This window comes from Artemia franciscana, unplaced genomic scaffold (assembly GCF_032884065.1).
Source record: "Artemia franciscana unplaced genomic scaffold, ASM3288406v1 Scaffold_2827, whole genome shotgun sequence".
In the NCBI taxonomy this organism is placed as follows: Eukaryota; Metazoa; Arthropoda; class Branchiopoda; order Anostraca; family Artemiidae; genus Artemia; species Artemia franciscana.
In genome coordinates, this window is record NW_027063584.1 from 1,269 (window position 1) to 22,463 (window position 21,195).

General features: G+C 35.6%; 1 protein-coding gene across 1 annotated transcript; it reads left to right on the forward strand.

Annotated features, from left to right (window-relative positions):
• Window positions 1-3,223: 3,223 nt before the first annotated feature.
• Window positions 3,224-20,973, forward strand: LOC136043008 (uncharacterized; the record flags this gene model as incomplete). Its single annotated transcript, XM_065727894.1, has 2 exons — window positions 3,224-3,450; window positions 20,662-20,973. Coding segments are annotated over 2 exons (539 nt in total), but the record flags the coding sequence as incomplete, so codon positions are not given.
• Window positions 20,974-21,195: the final 222 nt, after the last annotated feature.

Consider the following 21,195-nt stretch of genomic DNA (forward strand, 5'->3'; position numbering starts at 1 on the left):
ATCATAAAATAGTCTAATATCTTCATTTTTTCAACATACGTAGCTATTACCCTCGAAAACTAAAACTTTTGACATAGGAAAAGAGCCTTTAATCACATTCTTTAGCATTTGCAATCATAAAATAGTCTAATATCTTCATTTTTTCAACATACGTAGCTATTACCCTCGAAAACTAAAACTTTTGACATAGGAAAAGAGCCTTTAATCACATTCTTTACCATTTGAAATCATAAAATAGTCTAATATCTTCATTTTTTCCACAGACATAGCTATTACCCTCGAAAACTAAAACTTTTGACATAGGAAAAGAGCCTTTAAGCACATTCTTTACCATGTGCAATCATAAAATAGTCTAATATCTTCATTTTTTCAACATACGTAGCTATTACCCTCGAAAACTAAAACTTTTGACAGGAAAAGAGCCTTTAATCACATTCTTTAATCATAAAATAGTCTAATATCTTCATTTTTTCAACATACGTAGCTATTACCCTCGAAAACTAAAACTTTTGACATAGGAAAAGAGCCTTTAATCACATTCTTTACCATTTGCAATCATAAAATAGTGTAATATCTTCATTTTTTCCACAGACATAGCTATTACCCTCGAAAACTAAAACTTTTGAAATAGGAAAAGAGCCTTTAATCACATTCTTTTTCCATTTGCAATCATAAAATAGTCTAATATCTTCATATTTTCAACATACGTAGCTATTGCCCTCGAAAACTAAAACTTTTGAAATAGGAAAAGAGCCTTTAATCACATTCTTTACCATGTGCAATCATAAAATTGTCTAATATCTTCATTTTTTCCACAGACAAGCTCTTACCCTCGAAAACTAAAACTTTTGAAATAGGAAAAGAGCCTTTAATCACATTCTTTACCATTTGCAATCATAAAATAGTCTAATATCTTCATTTTTTCCATAGACATAGCTATTACCTTCGAAAACTAAAACTTTTGACATAGGAAAAGAGCCTTTAAGCACATTCTTTACCATTGAATCATAAAATAGTCTAATATCTTCATTTTTTCAACATACGTAGCTATTACCCTCGAAAACTAAAACTTTTGACATAGGAAAAGAGCCTTTAATCACATTCTTTACCATCAATCATAAAATAGTCTAATATCTTCATTTTTTCAACATACGTAGCTATTACCCTCGAAAACTATAACTTTTGAAATAGGAAAAGAGCCTTTAATCACATTCTTTACCATTTGCAATCATAAAATAGTCTAATATCTTCATTTTTTCAACATACGTAGCTATTACCCTCGAAAACTAAAACTTTTGAAATAGGAAAAGAGCCTTTAATCACATTCTTTACCATTTGCAATCATAAAATAGTCTAATATCTTCATTTTTTCAACATACGTAGCTATTACCCTCGAAAACTAAAACTTTTGAAATAGGAAAAGAGCCTTTAATCAAATTCTTTACCATTTGCAATCATAAAATAGTCTAATATCTTCATTTTTTCAACATATTTAGCTATTACCCTCGAAAACTAGAACTTTTGAAATAGGAAAAGAGCCTTTAATCACATTCTTTACCATTTGCAATCATAAAATAGTCTAATATCAGGAACCACATCAAATAAAAAAAAAACTTAATCAGTTGATCCAATCTATTGTATTTTGGGAATTATTGGGGACACCAACTTGACAAGGAATTTCTTATCAGGAGTTGTCTACTTTCAAAATTGTGTTCACAAACTATTGCACACTATACACAGTTGACGGGTCTTGCGAAGTGTACCTTATGTGTTACAAAGAAATATGGTGTCGTAAACAAAAGGTCTTTATCCTTTTCGCCACTGTAACATGAGTTGATTCCAAAATATAGAAATTTCGCAGATTATTAATAATGATGTTTCTTGACAGTAATTATAGTAATAAACTTGACTTGTAATAGAGATTTCATGAATTAATAAAATTTCATATAAAGTATATCTAATAACACATATGAGGAAATAGCCTACCTAAATAGTAGGTACTGCATCAAATAAAAAAAAAAATAAAAAAAAAACTTAATCAGTTGATCCAACCTACATATAACTGATATCAAGCGTTGCTTTAAACGTTAACACTTCAAAGTCCAAATAAAACACTGGCATATCCAGGGTGGAGGACTTCACACCCGACCACAAATTTTCCGTTTTTCACTCTTTTATAAGTAAATTTGTCGATCTGGTCAATTATTGGCGTCCTCTTCAAATTATCTCCCCCCCCCCAATTTTGCTTACTGGTGCCCTTGTCATACTCCCCCCTCCCCAAGATTTTGTTCCAGATCCGCCCTGAAAGAAGATATGCTAAATGTTTACCATACAAGAGCAGTTTTTGTTTATTTTTGAATAGCTTTATATTAAGCCCTAAAAAGCTCTTTCAAACACACAAATTTTTGGCGCAGACAAATTAGTCAGATCAATTTTCCCTTTTGGCATGAGTGGTACACAAGTTGTTATCCTCAAAAAGTCCAACTAAATACACCTCGCTGGCTTCTTGTAAGGCCTTCACAGCCAAACTCTGGAACCTCAAGTCAGTTTTGAAATCCTGGGCAATCTCTCGCACAAGTCTCTGAAAGGGCAATGTCCTTATTAAGAGTTCGGTACTCTTTTGATAGCGACGAATTTCTCTCAGGGCTAAAGTTCCGGGCCTGTATCTGTGTGGTTTTTTCACCCCTCCGGTAGCAGGAGCCGACTTAAGTGCTGCCTTGGTCGCAAAGACCAAGACCTCAAGAATTTTTATTTAATCTCGGACAAGAAACAAGTAATAATTTTACTGTTATTGTAGCTACTTCAGAATTGAAAGTTTCAGTCGGATTATCAAAATCTTTATATAAAATACTTTGAAATTAGAGCTTTTCGCACGGAGCTAATCATAAGAACCACAACGGAGACCGAAGTTTTTCGGTAGCAGGAGCCGACTTACGTGCTGCCTTGATCGCAAGCTGCTTTCTAGGTGCCTTTCCGCCCGTTGATTTTGTTGTAGTTTGTTTGGCCTAGCCATGTTGATAGTTTGCCTCTATTTAAAAGAACGAATAAATGAAATGAATCAATACCTAGTGGCTATATTTATACGGAGCACCAGCCGCACGACAGAGTCACATTTTGACGGAAAAGACTTTAATAGTATAAATTGAGAGGGCTTTGAAGGAAATTTCTTAGTTTGACAAAAACTTTACAGCTTTTGACGACTCCACCGAATTTAATATTACAGGAAGAGATAAGGGGCTTGGAAAACATGGCGCAAAACGTCATCGCAAATTTCTTCGTGACACTATCCATGGTATCACAAAGCCAGCTATCAGAAGACTGGCTTGCCGCAGTGGTGTAAAACGTATATCTGGCCTAATTTACGAGGAAACCAGAGGTGTTCTTAAAATTTTTTTCGAATATGTTATTCGTGACGCTGTCACCTACACAGAACATGGAAAGAGAAAGACAGTAACTGCAATGGATGTAGTCTACGCTCTGTAGCGTCAAGGTCGTACATTGTATGGCCTGGGTGGTTAATGGTCCCCCTGAACTGTCCCCCTACCAAACGGCCTTTTTAAAGGCCACCAAATCTTTTAGACACTTTCTAGCTGTATAGTCTGCCAAGGCCCACAGCGCCGGAGCAACATTAAAACTTAAAACAAACAAAAATTACTCCTTATATGAAAAGGGCTTTTCCTCCTCAACGCCAGGCTCTTTACGCTAATGTTTCTTACTGTTTTAAAAATAGAGTTAAGAGAAAGAATCAAACTTTAGCGAAAAGAGCGAGGTGCTGAGGAGGAAAAGCCCCATTCATATACGGAGTAATTTCTGTTTGTTTTAAGTTTTAATGTTGCTTAATAATAAGTTTAAATTTTTATTTAATCTCGTACAAGAAAAAAGTGGATGCCATGGATATTCTGTGGTAGCCACAATACTTGGCTGGGTAGAGAATTTAATATGGCGAAACCCTATAGGAAAGTGTATTCTCCTGATGAACCCTTGTTTTGGGTTGCTGCCTCTGAATTATTTGCCTTTATGGTTTCTATTGTTTGGTAAATGACGACTTATACTTATTGACGACATGACTGCCTGTCCATGGATTATTCTTTATGGTTGATTGTGTGTGGCTATGCTGTTTGACCTATGTGATTGTATGGATGAGTAGGGTTAAGGCCGCCTTCAAGTGCTGGTCTATATTAGTCACTAATTTAGGAAAACAGTTTTGTTTTCTCCTTCTGTCTCTTTCATGTTTTTTTTTTGTGCTGTTGCATTGGTGATTTCTCTTTTCATGATATATATATATATATATATATATATATATATATATATATATATATATATATATATATATATATATATATATATATATATATATATATATATATATATATATATCTATATATATATATCTATATATATATATATATATATATATATATATATATATATATATATATATATATATATATATATATATATATATATATATATATATATATATATATATATATATATATATATATATATATATATATATATATATATATATACTTGTTTTTAACTACCTAATACTTGCGAATATACAACATTCTTTGCTGTCCCATTGTCTGTGCATATAAAAAGATTGTCAGGTTTACCGACTCTTGAACATGCAACATATACTTTTCCGAGGGAAAACAATCCGTATTCAGATCTATTCCGCATTTTTCTAATGATTACCCTTGAGCTTTTTTGATGGTGATTGCTAATCAAAAATTCCCTGTGTCCCAGTCGTAATTTATATATCCCTCCTGTGCCCTTCCGGCGTCCCTATTATAATTGTGTCCCTGTGCCCCAGTCGTCCTTTATATTCCCAGTGTCCCGGTCTTTATTTGTGTCACAGTGTCTCGGTCTGTAATTTTCTTTGAGTGTCCTGGTCGTCATTTTTATTCCCTGCGTCTCGGTCGTCATTTTTGTCCCGTTGTCCAAGTTTGTAATTTCTCTTTGAGTGTCCCGGTCATCATTTATATTCCTTGGTTCCCGGATGTCATTTGTGTCCTGGTGTCCCAGTCTATAACGTCATAAAGGCTTCAACGACTCTGGTGGTGCAGCCAGTTGTGGAAGTTTAACTTTTCCTGAGGCGCAAGCCATTACCATTGTTTCTCCATTAAATTTCAAGGCCATGCAATAGGGACTAATTTTAGACGTACTCCCAATTTCAACACATCTAGTCTAGCTTTAATCATCAACTGGGCTGTACCTGAATGCTAGGCGATAGTTTTGACGTTGCTCCCTGTGTCCCGCTGTCCCGGTTGTTATTTTTGTCACGGTCGTCATTTGTATTCCGGTGTCCCGGTCTATAATTTCTCTTTGAGTGTCCCGGTCGTCATTTATATTCCCTGTGTCCCGGTCGTCACTTGTGTCCCGGTGCTTTGTTGATTGTGATTGCTAATAGAACATTACCTGTGTCCCCGTCTTCATTTATATATCCCCCTCTGCCCCCCGGTGTCCCCATTGTAGTTGTTTCCCTGTGTCCCGGTCGTCATTTGTGTCCCGGTGTCCCAGTCTGTAATTTCTCTTTGAGTGTTGCGGTCGTCATTTATATTCCCTGTGTCCCAGTTTCCCGGTCGTCATTTTTGTCCCGGTCGTCATTTGTGTTCCGGTATCCCGGTCTTTAATTTCTCTTTGAGTGTCTGGTCATCATTTATATTACCTGTGTCCCGGTTGTCATTTGTGTCCCGGTGCTTTGTTGATGGTGATTGCTAATCGAACATTCCTTGTCTCCTGGTCGCTTTCTCTTTGAGTGTCCCTTTCGTCATTTTTATCCCCTATGTCCCGGTTTCCCGGTCGTCATTTGTGTCCCGATTTCGAGGTCTGTAATTTCGTCAGTCGTCAAGACATTACGTAAGTAAACACACAAACATGACGTTAATCGACAGACACACATACAACTTATTTTTATATATATCTACTAGCTGTTGGAATTTGCTGTCTACCAGTAAATTTTAGTACTTTTATATATCTACTAGCAAATCTTACTAGCAAATTTTCTACTAGCAAATTTTATAGATCTTCAAACAAATTTTCAGTTCGTATTCAGATATATACCTCATTATTTTAATGATGTGTCCCTTTGTACCGGTCGTTATTTATAGTCCCTGTGTCTCGGTCGTCATTTATATTCCCTGTGTCCCAGCGTCCCGGTCGTCATTTGCGTCCCGGCGTCCCGGTCTGTAAGTTCTATACGAACAATCCCTGTGTCCCGGTCGTCATTTATATATCTTCCCTGTACTCCCGTCGTCCCCTTTGTAGTTGTGTCACTGTGTCCCGGTCGTCATTTATATTCCCTGTGTCTCGGTGTCCCAGTCTGTAATTTCTCTTTGAGGTTCCCGTTCGTCATTTATATTCCCTGTATCCCCGTGTCCCGGTCGTCATTTGTGTCCCGGTCTGTAATTTCATCAGTTGACAAACATGACGTCAGTCGACAAACAATTTCATGACGCATACAGATCAATCCTTACAATGACGTCAGTCGACACACCTGACGTCACTCGACAGACACACAGACAACTTATTTTTATATATATATAGATATATAGCTGTTGGGGGGGGGGGGGCTCTGGGGGGCATCGCGCCCCCAAGCCCCCCGCGCGCGTAAGTCCTTACACGCCATATTAGTTACCTGCCATTGTAGTTCTGTCCCTGTGTCCCACCTGTGAATTGAGATAGACATAAATATATATATTTTTTGAACTACATAAAACTTGCGAATATACAACATTCTTCGCTGTCCAATTTAACTACGTAAAACTTAAGAATATACAACATTCTTCCATGTCCCATTGTTTGTGCATATAAATAGATTGTTAGGTTAACCGACTCTTGAACATGCAACATAAAATTGTCCATGGGAAAAGCAATCCGTATTCAGATCTATACCTGATTATTCTAATGATTGCCCTTTAGCTTTGTTGATGCTGATTGCTAATCAAACATTCCCTGTGTCCCCGTCGTCATTTATATATCCCCCTGTGCCCCCCGGCATCCCCCTTGTAGTTGTGTCCCTGTGTCCTGGTCGTCATTTATATTCCGAGTATTCCGGTCGTCATTTGTGTCCCGGTGTCCCAGTCTGTACTTTCTCTTTGAGTGTCGAGGTCGTCATTTATATTCCCTGTGTCCCGGTGTCCCGGTCATCATTTTCGTCCCGGTTGTCATTTGTGTCCCGATGTCCCGGTCTTTAATTTCGTCAGTCGACAAACATGACGTCAGTCGACACACAAACATGACGTCACTCGACGGACACAAAGACAACTTATTTTTATATATATCTATACTAGCTGTTGGGGTGGCGCTTCGTGCCACTCCAACACCTAGTTGGTGGTTGTGTTCCACCTGTTGTGTCCCTGGTGGTTGTCAACACCTAGTTGTGTCCCTGTGTTCCACCTGTGAATATAAAAATATATATATATATATATATATGATAATTTGTGACGTGTGATTTGACCAGTCAACAACTAATTGAATTTAAGCCGGATTAACTCTGTACCTGTTTGGAATAAATAACGAGTGAAATACTTTTGAACTTGTAATTGAAACTGGTTCGATAAATTTATAAACTTGTATACGATTACGGCTTAAGGATTATTTATGGATTGTGGCTGTGAGTTAGTATTCAGCACTACTATCATCTGAGTCGTGCATTGAAATATTCGGATTACTTGCAAATCACTGGATTACTAGCCCTACTCAAAGATAAGTTATTATTTATTCTCATTGCATTCATTTAGCCAGTGCGGATCATTTCATAATTGTGCTTATTGAGAACTTCTCTGTGGATATACCTTTTTCACTTAATTGTTTTTGGACTGATGCCGAGCCGTGAGTGAAATTTGCTTATCATGGACAATTGGAATACCAGTACGCTTTATTATTGCCCAGTTTTGAATTTTGCTCAGCACAATCTCGATGAGGGGTTGGACCATCAGTCTATTGTGAAATAAGCTAGTGATTTTTTCCCGTATGAAGATGTTCTTGGAGCTAAGAAACTTTTATATAGCAATTGCTTCCCAGATGAGCCTATACCTCGTCGTTAGGGACCCAGTGCTAAGAATAGTTCATTGTCGGACATTATCGCTACTCTTTCTCGCTGCTCTGCAGAAAATATTGATATTCCAGAGTTCGTGATCAAATCCCCCTCTGAAGTCCCTAGCATTCCGGCGTCAGCTTATTCTATCCTTACCGCCAAAGTCAACCAGTGCCTTGATCAGTTAAAATCGCTTGCTCACCTCAATAGTCCAACAACGTCTATTAATAGTTCTTTGGTCTCAGATAGTAAGGGTACCAATCACAAACCCTCGTACGCCGTTGTTCTTAAATATCCGCCTCCAGAACTAAGAGACCCCGTTTCTCGCAAGGAAAAGCTTGATTCTTTCGCCGGACATGACGGTATTGTGTCGGTAAAGTCCGATCCGGTAAGGAAAAGATGGGTTGTTGTTACGCGGGATAAAGTTTCCGCCAATTCTCTTGCCGCATCTGCTGTTGCGAGCTATCCAAATATTCTTGCTAAAGTGATTGAACGCAAACCTCTTGGAGTAATTAGGGGACTTCCCGACAGTGTTTCTAGCAGTATTCTCATCTCCGTTATTCCTGGTCTTGTTGAGGCCAGCCAGATCGGCTCTTCTCATACATTCCGTTTAGAGTTCCTTGATTCCTCTGCACTAACATCTGCCATCGCTACAGGTCTGCGCTTGGGTTTCGAGTCTTTTAAAATATCAGAATACAAAGAATTGCCCAGACGGTGTCCTAGATGCCAAAGTATCCATCATTTGTTAGCTCACTGCCCATAAGCCCCGAAAGAGATGAAGTGCTCTAAATGTTCTGGATACTATTCCAATACTAAAGACAATCCTTGCTTAGAGGCTCCGAAATGTGCCAACTGCGGCGAAGCTCATGTTTCCTATAGTATGAATTGCCCAGTGATAAAACGCGCTCTGAACTCTGCTCCAAAATGAACCAAGGCACTATTTTAAGTTTTGCTTCTCTTAATATTAACGGCACAAAAGACAAAGACTTGTTAATTAATGAATTATTAGTCCATGACATAGTGTTCTTGCAAGAACATCTTTTGACCAAATCAAACGTTTCTAGCCTGAAGCGATCTTCTGTCCACCATTTCTTTTCGTAAGAGGCCAAGCAAACTAGAGGCCGCCCTTCCGGTGGCCTAGCAATTTTTTTCCGTTCCCCATCAAAGCCCTCTGTGATTCATTGTGATGATAACATCTTAGCGATTCAATGTGACAGTACCGCCTTTATAAACGTTTACTTACCTTGCGATCGACGTTCTATAGCATCGTTCACATCTTTCGCTAAATGTTGCTCCAGTTTAAAGTCTCTACTCGAAAGTCTACGTTTGAAAGACCTAAATTGGGTTTTAGCTGGTGACCTTAACTGTGACATTCTTGGTACCTCCGATAGATCAATCCTCTTGCTAGAATCATTTCCTAGCATATATCACGTCGCAGTTAAGAGCCTCCCATTCACGTATATTCATAACAGAGGCTGTTCAAAATCGAACCTGGATCACGTGATCTCTTCCAGTTCCAGCTTAATATCATCGATTGTCAGGGTGGACGAAGAGAAGATTGACGACGATCACCTTATTCTTAGCTGTAATTTGTCCTGTGAGCTATCTGGCAAAATACTTTCGGCTCAGCCGAAGTGGCATATGAAGTTGAATTGGGATCGTGCTAATGTCCCACTATACCTTGCTAGGCTAACTGCTTTACTCTCGACCATAAAAGTGCCATATCACCTGCTGCAAACGTCAGTTTCCTCGCCTTCAAGTACAGTTGATCTAAATTTCTATTATTGTCAAATCGTCCATTGCCTTAAATCAGCTTCCAAAGCTGCAGTGCCTGTGGATAAAGTTAGGATTGGTACAAGAAAGCCTAATTGGAACGTTGATCCTGAAGTAAAACGTGCTAAGCAAAAAGCCAAATTTTGGCTACGTATGTGGATATCATGTGACCGACCATCTTCCGGAGCTGTTTTCTCTGTGAAACAAAAGTGTAAACTTGAATATAAGGCCAGTTTGAAGAAGGCACGCTTGAATGCATGGCCAGGCCCCACCGATAAGGCCTCCTGGAATAAGGTTATTAATAGTGAGAAATGTTCCCCATCTACCCTATCTTGTCTCCAGCTAGCTAATTTTGTTGATCATTATAAGCGTGTGTTCAGTGTATTTAATAGTTTTCTTCAGTCTTTTTATTATAAGTTGCTTAAACCGCTTTTACCATACCGTCTCCTGCAGGCTCATGTCCAGCCTGTAGCAATATCTGAAATTCGCCGGGCTTTAAGAAAAATTAAGCGTTCAAATAGCCTTGATGGTGACGGCCTTTCTTACCCATTTTTTGCTTATGATTGTCCTGCTCTACTTAACCATTTACAAATATTTTTCCAGTCTTGCTTAGCACAGTCGCTTGTTCCTGATAGTTTCCTTTGTGGCCGTGTAACGTCTATTCAAAAGCGAGGCAAGGACCCCACGTCATGTATGAATTATCGTCCCATTACAGTATCGTGTTTCTTAAGTAAGTTGCTTGAACATTTGTTACTACCAGAAATTGAGTCGAATTGTGATTTTACGCCTTTTCAATTTGGTTTTCGGAAAAGTTTCGGTTGCTCCCATGCACATCATGTTTTAAGCCGACTCATGAAAGATGCCGTAAAAGCTAAAATGTCTTTATACTGTCTTACTGTTTATATTTCTGGAGCTTTCGACAATATTGTACACTCTCAGGCTCTATTTTCCCTTGCGTCTTCAGGTGTTAATCCTTCCGTACTAAGTTTATTGTCTTCTTGGTATTCAAAGTCTAAAATTCAAGTTACCTGGAATGGCCAAATATCTGACCCGGTAAAAATTAATAAGGGAGTTCGGCAAGGTGCCGTATTGTCTCCTAGTATATTTAAATGCGTGCTTGCATCGTGCCTGCGTCCCCTTAGAAGTTCGGTTTTTTACGGTAATACTGGTTTGTCTTCTATTGCATATGCAGATGACGTTCTTCTTGTTGCCCGGAATCGCCATGGACTGCTTTCTAATTTTACTATATTAACCAATGAACTATCTAAGATTGGACTGTCAGTTAATGCGTCTAAATGCGAGTTTATTTGTTTTAATAGCCCTTATGCGGTCGCTCCATTCGTTACTGGGACTGCAGTTCTACCATGTTCTTCTTTAGTTAGTTGGCTTGGTCTGTGTTTCGGCCCAACACTTTCCGCTACCTGTTCATCCCTAGTGAATCAAGCCGTGAAAAACCTACGCGTCGCTTACGGAAAAATATCCCCAAACAAAAGCCGTTATAACCGCAACGGTTTGTGCATGATTTATAACGCTTATTGCGCCCCTGTGCTTTTGTTTTTATCAGGCATGGCTCATCTGTTTCGTAAGAAAGATCGACATACTCTACGTACGGCTTATTTCAGATATTGCAAATTCCTCCTCCGGCTTCCTAGATGGCACCGAAAAAAAAAAATAATTGCTCGATTTGGTTTAGTAGATGTGCCTTCTCGGATTCGGTCTTCCAGTGATGATTTATGTAAAAAGACTGTCAACTTTATTCACGTTTATGACCATCTGCAGCCTTTTTTCCATATTGATACTGGTTGATTAATCCATATTGTCTTTTATTAGTTTCAATTTTGTATTTCTTCGCTGTTTATCGTATTTGTTTTTGTTTATTTATTCATAATACTCCGTACTTTGTGTTTTTTATACTTTACGGGTAATAAAGTTCATTCATTCATTCATATATATATATATATATATATATATATATATATATATATATATATATATATATATATATATATATATATATATATCTTTACCATGTGGCTAATTTTAAAAAAAATCCGCTCAATTAGAAACACAATTCAAAATAAATGGCACTGCGACAACATTTCTCGAACCTCCGAAATTAGTTGAAAATTTCTTTAAGTATTTCTAGATAATTCTTTTGATATTTATTTAAAAGTTCGTTATAATGAAAACTAAATTTTTTAAATTGCCAAGTTAATTTATTTAAAGAAAAAACCTCTTGATATCAATTTTTGGCTTAAGATTTTACATCTATCTTTAAAATCAATATAATTACTACAAATCCTTGCATAACGATGTAACTGTGAGAAAAATGCTGAATATGTGATATTTGAGTGTATATTACTTTCAGGGAATGGGAAACTAATCACTTCAAAATCAAAATCATCCGTTTTATTATACATTTTAAAACTTAATTTATTATTATCACAAATATTGATATTTAAATCTAAGAAATGATCTTCATGACCAACGCCATGACTAGGCTCAAGAATAAGCTCTGATGGATATATATTTTTAGAAATATCAATGAAATCCTTATTAAGACCAAAATATCATCCAAATATCTTTTATTATTTGACAAAGCATGTTTTAAATTAATTGGATTATTCTTATCCACCATATATTTATATTCTAGTTGACTTAAAAACAAGTCAGCTAAAAATGGGCTGGCATTCCCCCCCACGGGAATTCCTACAATTTGCTTGTACATATATATATATATATGAATATATATATATATATATATATATATATAGATATATATATATATATATATATATATATATATATATATATATATAAAAATAAATATATATATATATATATATATATATATATATATATATATATATATATATATATATATATATATATATATATATATATATATATATATATATATATATATTCACAGGTGGAACACAGGGACACAACTACAATGGCGCGTAACCACTTACGCGCGCGGGAAGGCTTAAGGGGCGCGAATCACCCCCAGCACCTAGGTTTTTGAGTGGCACGAAGCGCCACTCCAACAGCTAGTAAAGATATATATAAAAATAAGTAGTCTTTGTGTCCGTCGAGTGACGTCATGTTTGTGTATCGACTGACGTCATGTTTGTCGACTGACGAAATTAAAGACCGGGACATCGGGACACAAATGACAACCAGGACACAGGGAATATAAATGACGACCTCGACACTCAAAGAGAAAGTACAGACTGGGACACCGGGACACAAATGACGACCGGAATACTGGGAATATAAATGACGACCAGGACACAGGGACACAACTACAAGGGGGGTGCCGGGGGGCACAGGGGGATATATAAATGACGACGGGGACACAGGGAATGTTTGATTAGCAATCAGCATCAACAAAGCTAAAGGGCAATCATTAGAATAATCAGGTATAGATCTGAATACGGATTGCTTTTCCCATGGACAATTTTATGTTGCATGTTCAAGAGTCGGTAAACCTAACAATCTATTTATATGCACAAACAATGGGACATAGAAGAATGTCGTATATTCGTAAGTTTTACGTAGTTAAATTGGACAGCGAAGAATGTTGTATATTCGCAAGTTTTATGTAGTTAAAAAAATATATATATTTATATCTATCTCAATTCAGAGGTGGGACACAGGGACACAACTACAATGGCAGGTAACTAATATGGCGTGTAACGACTTACGCGCGCGGGGGGCTTAGGGGGCGCGAACCCCCCCCCCCCCGAGACCCCCCAACAGCTATATATCTATATATATATATAAATATTTTGTCTGTGTGTCTGTCGAGGTGCGTCAGGTTTGTCGACTGACGTCATTGTAAGGATTGAGCTGTATGCGTCATGAAATTGTTTGTCGACTGACGTCATGTTTGTCAATTGATGAAATTACAGACCGGGACACAAATGATGACCGGGACACCGGGATGAAGGGAATATAAATGACGACCGGGAACCTCAAGGAGAAATTACAGACTGGGACACCGGGACACAGGGAATATAAATGACGACCGGGACACAGTGACACAACTACAAAGGGGAGGACGGGGGCACAGGGAAGATATATAAATGACGACCGGGACACAGGGATTGTTCGAAGAGAAATTACAGACCGGGACACCGGGACACAAATGACGACCATAAAATAGTCTAATGCAATCATAAAAATAGTCTAATATCTTCATTTTTTCAACATACGTAGCTATTACCCTCGAAAACTAAAACTTTTGACATAGGAAAAGAGCCTTTAATCACATTCTTTACCATTTGCAATCATAAAATTGTCTAATATCTTCATTTTTTCAACATACGTAGCTATTACCCTCGAAAACTAAAACTTTTGAAATAGGATAAGAGCCTTTAATCACATTCTTTACCATTTGCAATCACAAAATAGTCTAATATCTTCATTTTTTCAACATACGTAGCTATTACCCTCGAAAACTAAAACTTTTGAAACAGGAAAAGAGCCTTAAATCACATTCTTTACCATGTGCAATCATAAAATTGTCTAATATCTTCATTTTTTCCACAGACAAAGCTATTACCCTCGAAAACTAACACTTTTGAAACAGGAAAAGAGCCTTTAGTCACATTCTTTACCATTTGCAATCATAAAATAGTCTAATATCTTTATTTTTTCAACATACGTAGCTATTACCCTCGAAAACTAAAACTTTTGAAAGGGGAAAAGAGCCTTTAATCACATTCTTTACTATTTACAATCATAAAATAGTCTAATATATTCATTTTTTCAACATACGTAGCTATTACCTTCGAAAACTAAAAGTTTTGAAATAGTAAAAGAGCCTTTAATCACATTCTTTACCATTTGCAATCACAAAATAGTCTAATATCTTCATTTTTTCCACAGACAAAGCTATTACCCTCGAAAACTAAAACTTTTGAAATAGGGAAAGAGCCTTTAATCACATTCTTTACCATTTGCAATCATAAAATAGTCTAATATCTTCATTTTTTCAACATACGTAGCTATTACCCTCGAAAACTAAAACTTTTGAAATAGGATAAGAGCCTTTAATCACATTCTTTACCATGTGCAATCATAAAATTGTCTAATATCTTCATTTTTTCCACAGACAAAGCTATTACCCTCGAAAACTAAAACTTTTGAAATAGGAAAAGAGCCTTTAATCACATTCTTTACCATGTGCAATCCTAAAATAGTCTAATATTTTCTTTTTTTCCACAGACCTAGCTATTACCCTCGAAAACTAAAACTTTTGAAACAGGAAAAGAGCCTTTAGTCACATTCTTTACCATTTGCAATCATAAAATAGTCTAATATCTTTATTTTTTAACATACGTAGCTATTACCCTCGAAAACTAAAACTTTTGAAAGAGGAAAAGAGCCTTTAATCAAATTCTTTACTATTTACAATCATAAAATAGTCTAATATATTCATTTTTTTCAACATACGTAGCTATTACCTTCGAAAACTAAAACTTTTGAAATAAAAAAGAGCCTTTAATCACATTCTTTACCATTTGCAATCACAAAATAGTCTAATATCTTCATTTTTTCCACAGACAAAGCTATTACCCTCGAAAACTAAAACTTTTGAAATAGGGAAAGAGCCTTTAATCACATTCTTTACCATTTGCAATCATAAAATAGTCTAATATCTTCATTTTTTCAACATACGTAGCTATTACCCTCGAAAACTAAAACTTTTGACATAGGAAAAGAGCTTTTATCACATTCTTTACCATTTGCAATCATAAAATAGTCTAATATCTTCATTTTTTCCATAGAGACAAAGCTATTACCCTCAAAAACTAAAACTTTTGACATAGGAAAAGAGCCTTTAATCACATTCTTTACCATTTGCAATCATAAAATAGTCTAATATCTTCATTTTTTTTAACATACGTAGCTATTACCCTCGAAAACTAAAACTTTTGGAATAGGAAAAGAGCCTTTAATCACATTCTTTACCATTTGCAATCTTAAAATAGTCTAATATCTTCATTTTTCAAAATAAGTAGCTATTACCCTCGAAAACTAAAACTTTTGAAATAAGAAAAGAGCCTTTAATCACATTCTTTACCATTTGCAATCATAAAATTGTCTAATATCTTCATTTTTTCAACATACGTAGCTATTACCCTTGAAAACTAAAACTTTTGAAATAGGAAAAGAGCCTTTAATCACATTCTTTACCATGTGCTATCCTAAAATAGTCTAATATCTTCATTTTTTCCACAGACCTAGCTATTACCCTCAAAAACTAAAACTTTTGAAATAGGAAAAGAGCCTTTAATCACATTCTTTACGATTTGCAATCATATAATAGTCTAATATCTTCATTTTTTCAACATACGTAGCTATTACCCTCGAAAACTAAAACTTTTGTAATAGGAAAAGAGCCTTTAATCACATTCTTTACCATGTGCAATCCTAAAATAGTCTAATATCTTCATTTTTTCCACAGACCTAGCTATTACCCTCGAAAACTAAAACTTTTGAAATAGGAAAAGAGCCTTTAATCACATTCTTTACGATTTGCAATCATAAAATAGTCTAATATCTTCATTTTTTCAACATACGTAGCTATTACCCTCGAAAACTAAAACTTTTGTAATAGGAAAAGAGCCTTTAATCACATTCTTTACCATTTGCAATCATAGAATAGTCTAATATCTTCATTTTTTCCACAGACAAAGCTATTACCCTCGAAAACTAAAACTTTTGACATAGGAAAAGAGCCTTTAAGCACATTCTTTACCATGTGCAATCATAAAATAGTCTAATATCTTCATTTTTTCCACAGACTTAGCTATTACCCTCGAAAACTAAAACTTTTGACATAGGAAAAGAGCCTTTAAGCACATTCTTTAATCATAAAATAGTCTAATATCTTCATTTTTTCAACATACGTAGCTCTTACCCTCGAAAACTAAAACTTTTGACATAGGAAAAGAGCCTTTAATCACATATTTTACCATTTGTAATCATAAAATAGTCTAATATCTTCATTTTTTCAACATACGTAGCTATTACCCTCGAAAACTAAAACTTTTGAAACAGGAAAAGAGCCTTTAATCACATTCTTTACCATTTGCAATCATAAAATAGTCTAATATCTTCATTTTTTCAACATACGTAGCTATTACCCTCGAAAACTAAAACTTTTGAAATAGGAAAAGAGCCTTTAATCACATACTTTACCATTTGTAATCATAAAATAGTCTAATATCTTCATTTTTTCAACATACGTAGCTATTACCCTCGAAAACTAAAACTTTTGACATAGGAAAAGAGCCTTTAATCACATTCTTTAGCATTTGCAATCATACAATAGTCTAATATCTTCATTTTTTCAACATACGTAGCTATTACCCTCGAAAACTAAAACTTTTGACATAGGAAAAGAGCCTTTAATCACATTCTTTACCATGTGCAATCATAAAATAGTCTAATATCTTCATTTTTTTTAACATACGTAGCTATTACCCTCGAAAACTAAAACTTTTGACATAGGCTAAGAGCCTTTAATCACATTCTTTAGCATTTGCAATCATAAAATAGTCTAATATCTTCATTTTTTCAACATACGTAGCTATTACCCTCAAAAACTAAAACTTTTGACATAGAAAAAGAGCCTTTAATCACATTCTTTACCATGTGCAATCATAAAATTGTCTAATATCTTCATTTTTTCCACAGACACGGCTCTTACCCCCGAAAACTAAAACTTTTGAAATAGGAAAAGAGCTTTTAATCACATTCTGAACCATTTGCAATCATAAAATAGTCTAATATCTTCATTTTTTCCACAGACATAGCTACTACCCTCGAAAACTAAAACTTTTGACATAGGAAAAGAGCCTTTAAGCACATTCTTTACCATGTGCAATCATAAAATAGTCTAATATCTTCATTTTTTCAACATACGTAGCTATTACCCTCGAAAACTAAAACTTTTGACATAGGAAAAGAGCCCTTAAGCACATTCTTTAATCATAAAATAGTCTAATATCTTCATTTTTTCAACATACGTAGCTATTACCCTCGAAAACTAAAACTTTTGACATAGGAAAAGAGCCTTTAATCACATTCTTTACCATTTGCAATCATAAAATAGTCTAATATCTTCATTTTTTCAACATAAGTAGCTATTACCCTCGAAAACTAAAACTTTTGAAATAGGAAAAGAGCCTTTAATCACATTCTTTACCATGTGCAATCATAAAATTGTCTAATATCTTCATTTTTTCCACAGACAAAGCTCTTACTCCCGAAAACTAAAACTTTTGAAATAGGAAAAGAGCCTTTAATCACATTCTTTACCATTTGCAATCATAAAATAGTCTAATATCTTCATTTTTTCCATAGACATAGCTATTACCCTCGAAAACTAAAACTTTTGACATAGGAAAAGAGCCTTTAAGCACATTCTTTACCATGTGCAATCATAAAATAGTCTAATATCTTCATTTTTTCCACAGACTTAGCTATTACCCTCGAAAACTAAAACTTTTGACATAGGAAAAGAGCCTTTAAGCACATTCTTTAATCATAAAATAGTCTAATATCTTCATTTTTTCAACATACGTAGCTCTTACCCTCAAAAACTAAAACTTTTGAAATAGGAAAAGAGCCTTTAATCACATTCTTTACCATTTGCAATCATAAAATAGTCTAATATCTTTATTTTTTCAACATACGTAGCTATTACCCTCGAAAACTAAAACTTTTGAAACAGGAAAAGAGCCTTTAATCACATTCTTTACCATTTGCAATCATAAAATAGTCTAATATCTTCATTTTTTTAACATACGTAGCTATTACCCTCGAAAACTAAAACTTTTGACATAGGAAAAGAGCCTTTAGTCACATTCTTTACCATTTGCAATCATAAAATAGTCTAATATCTTCATTTTTTCCACAGACATAGCTATTACCCGCGAAAACTAATACTTTTGAAATAGGAAAAGAGCCTTTAATCACATTCTTTACCATGTGCAATCATAAAATAGTCTAATATCTTCATTTTTTCAACATATGTAGCTATTACCCTCGAAAACTAAAACTTTTGACATAGGAAAAGAGCCTTTAATCACATTCTTTACCATTTGCAATCATAAAATAGTCTAATATCTTCATTTTTTCAACATACGTAGCTATTACCCTCGAAAACTAGAACTTTTGAAATAGGAAAAGAGCCTTTAATCACATTCTTTACCATTTGAAATCATAAAATAGACTAATATTAAGAACCACATCAAATAAAAAAAAACTTAATCAGTTGATCCAATCTATTGTATTTTGGGAATTATTGGGGACCCCAACTTGACAAGGAATTTCTTATCAGGAGTTGTCTACTTTCAAAATTGTGTTCACAAACTAGTGCACACTATACACAGTTGACGGGTCTTGCGAAGTGTACCTTATGTGTTACAAAGAAATATGGTGTCGTAAACAAAAGGTCTTTATCCTTTTCGCCACTGTAACATGAGTTGATTCCAAAATATAGAAATTTCGCAGATTATTAATAATGATGTTTCTTGACAGTAATTATAGTAATAAACTTGACTTGTAATAGAAATTTCATGAATTAATAAAATTTCATATAAAGTATATCTAATAACACATATGAGGAAATAGCCTACCTAAATAGTAGGTACTGCATCAAATAAAAAAAAAAATAAAAAAAAACTTAATCAGTTGATCCAACCTATATATAACTGATATCAAGCGTTGCTTTAAACGTTAACACTTCAAAGTCCAAAGAAGACACTGGCATATCCAGGGTGGAGGACTTCACACCCGACCATAAATTTTTCGTTTTTCACTCTTTTATAAGTAAATTTGTCGATCTGGTCAATTATTGGCGTCCTCTTCAAATTATCTCCCCCCCCCCCAATTTTGCTTACTGGTGCCCTTGTCATACTCCCCCCTCCCCTAGATTTTGCTCCAGATCCGCCCTGAAAGAAGATATGCTAAATGTTTACCATACAAGAGCAGTTTTTGTTTATTTTTGAATAGCTTTATATTAAGCCCTAAAAAGCTCTTTCAAACACACAAATTTTTGGCGCAGACAAATTAGTCAGATCAATTTTCCCTTTTGGCGTGAATGGTACACAAGTTGTTATCCTCAAAAAGTCCAACTAAATACACCTCGCTGGCTTCTTGTAAGGCCTTCACAGCCAAACTCTGGAACCTCAAGTCAGTTTTGAAATCCTGGGCAATCTCTTGCACAAGTCTCTGAAAGGGCAATTTCCTTATTAAGAGTTCGGTACTCTTTTGATAGCGACGAATTTCTCTCAGGGGTAAGGTTCCGGGCCTGTATCTGTGTGGTTTTTTCACCCCTCCGGTAGCAGGAGCCGACTTAAGTGCTGCCTTGGTCGCAAAGACCAAGACATCAAGAATTTTTATTTAATCTCGGACAAGAAACAAGTAATAATTTTACTGTTATTGTAGCTACTTCAGAATTGAAAGTTTCAGACGGATTATCAAAATCTTTATATAAAATACTTTGAAATTAGAGCTTTTCGCACGGAGCTAATCATAAGAACTACAACGGAGACCGAAGTTTTTCGGTAGCAGGAGCCAACTTACGTGCTGCCTTGGTCGCAAGCTACTTTCTAGGTGCCTTTCCGCCCGTTGATTTTGTTGTAATTTGTTTGGCCTTGCAATGTTGATAGTTTGCCTCTATTTAAAAGAACGAATAAATGAAATGAATCAATACCTAGTGGCTATATTTATATGGAGCACCAGCCGCGCGACAGAGTCACATTTTGACGGAAAAGACTTTAATAGTATAAATTGAGAGGGCTTTGAAGGAAATTTCTTAGTTTGACAAAAACTTTACAGCTGTTGACGACTCCACCGAATTTAATATTACAGGAAGAGATAAGGGGCTTCGAAAACATGGCGCAAAACGTCATCGCAAAGTTCTTCGTGACACTATCCATGGTATCACAAAGCCAGCTATCAGAAGACTGGCTTGCCGCAGTGGTGTAAAACGTATATCTGGCCTAATTTACGAGGAAACCAGAGGTGTTCTTAAACTTTTTTTCGAATATGTTATTCGTGACGCTGTCACCTACACAGAACATGGAAAGAGAAAGACATTAACTGCAATGGATGTAGTCTACGCTCTGTAGCGTCAAGGTCGTACATTGTATGGCCTGGGTGGTTAATGGTCCCCCTGAACTGTCCCCTTACCAAACGACCTTTTTAAAGGCCACCAAATCTTTTAGACACTTTCTAGCTGTAAAGTCTGCCAAGCCCACAGCGCCGGAGCAACATTAAAACTTAAAACAAACAAAAATTACTCCTTATATGAAAAGGGCTTTTCCTCCTCAACGCCAGGCTCTTTACGCTAA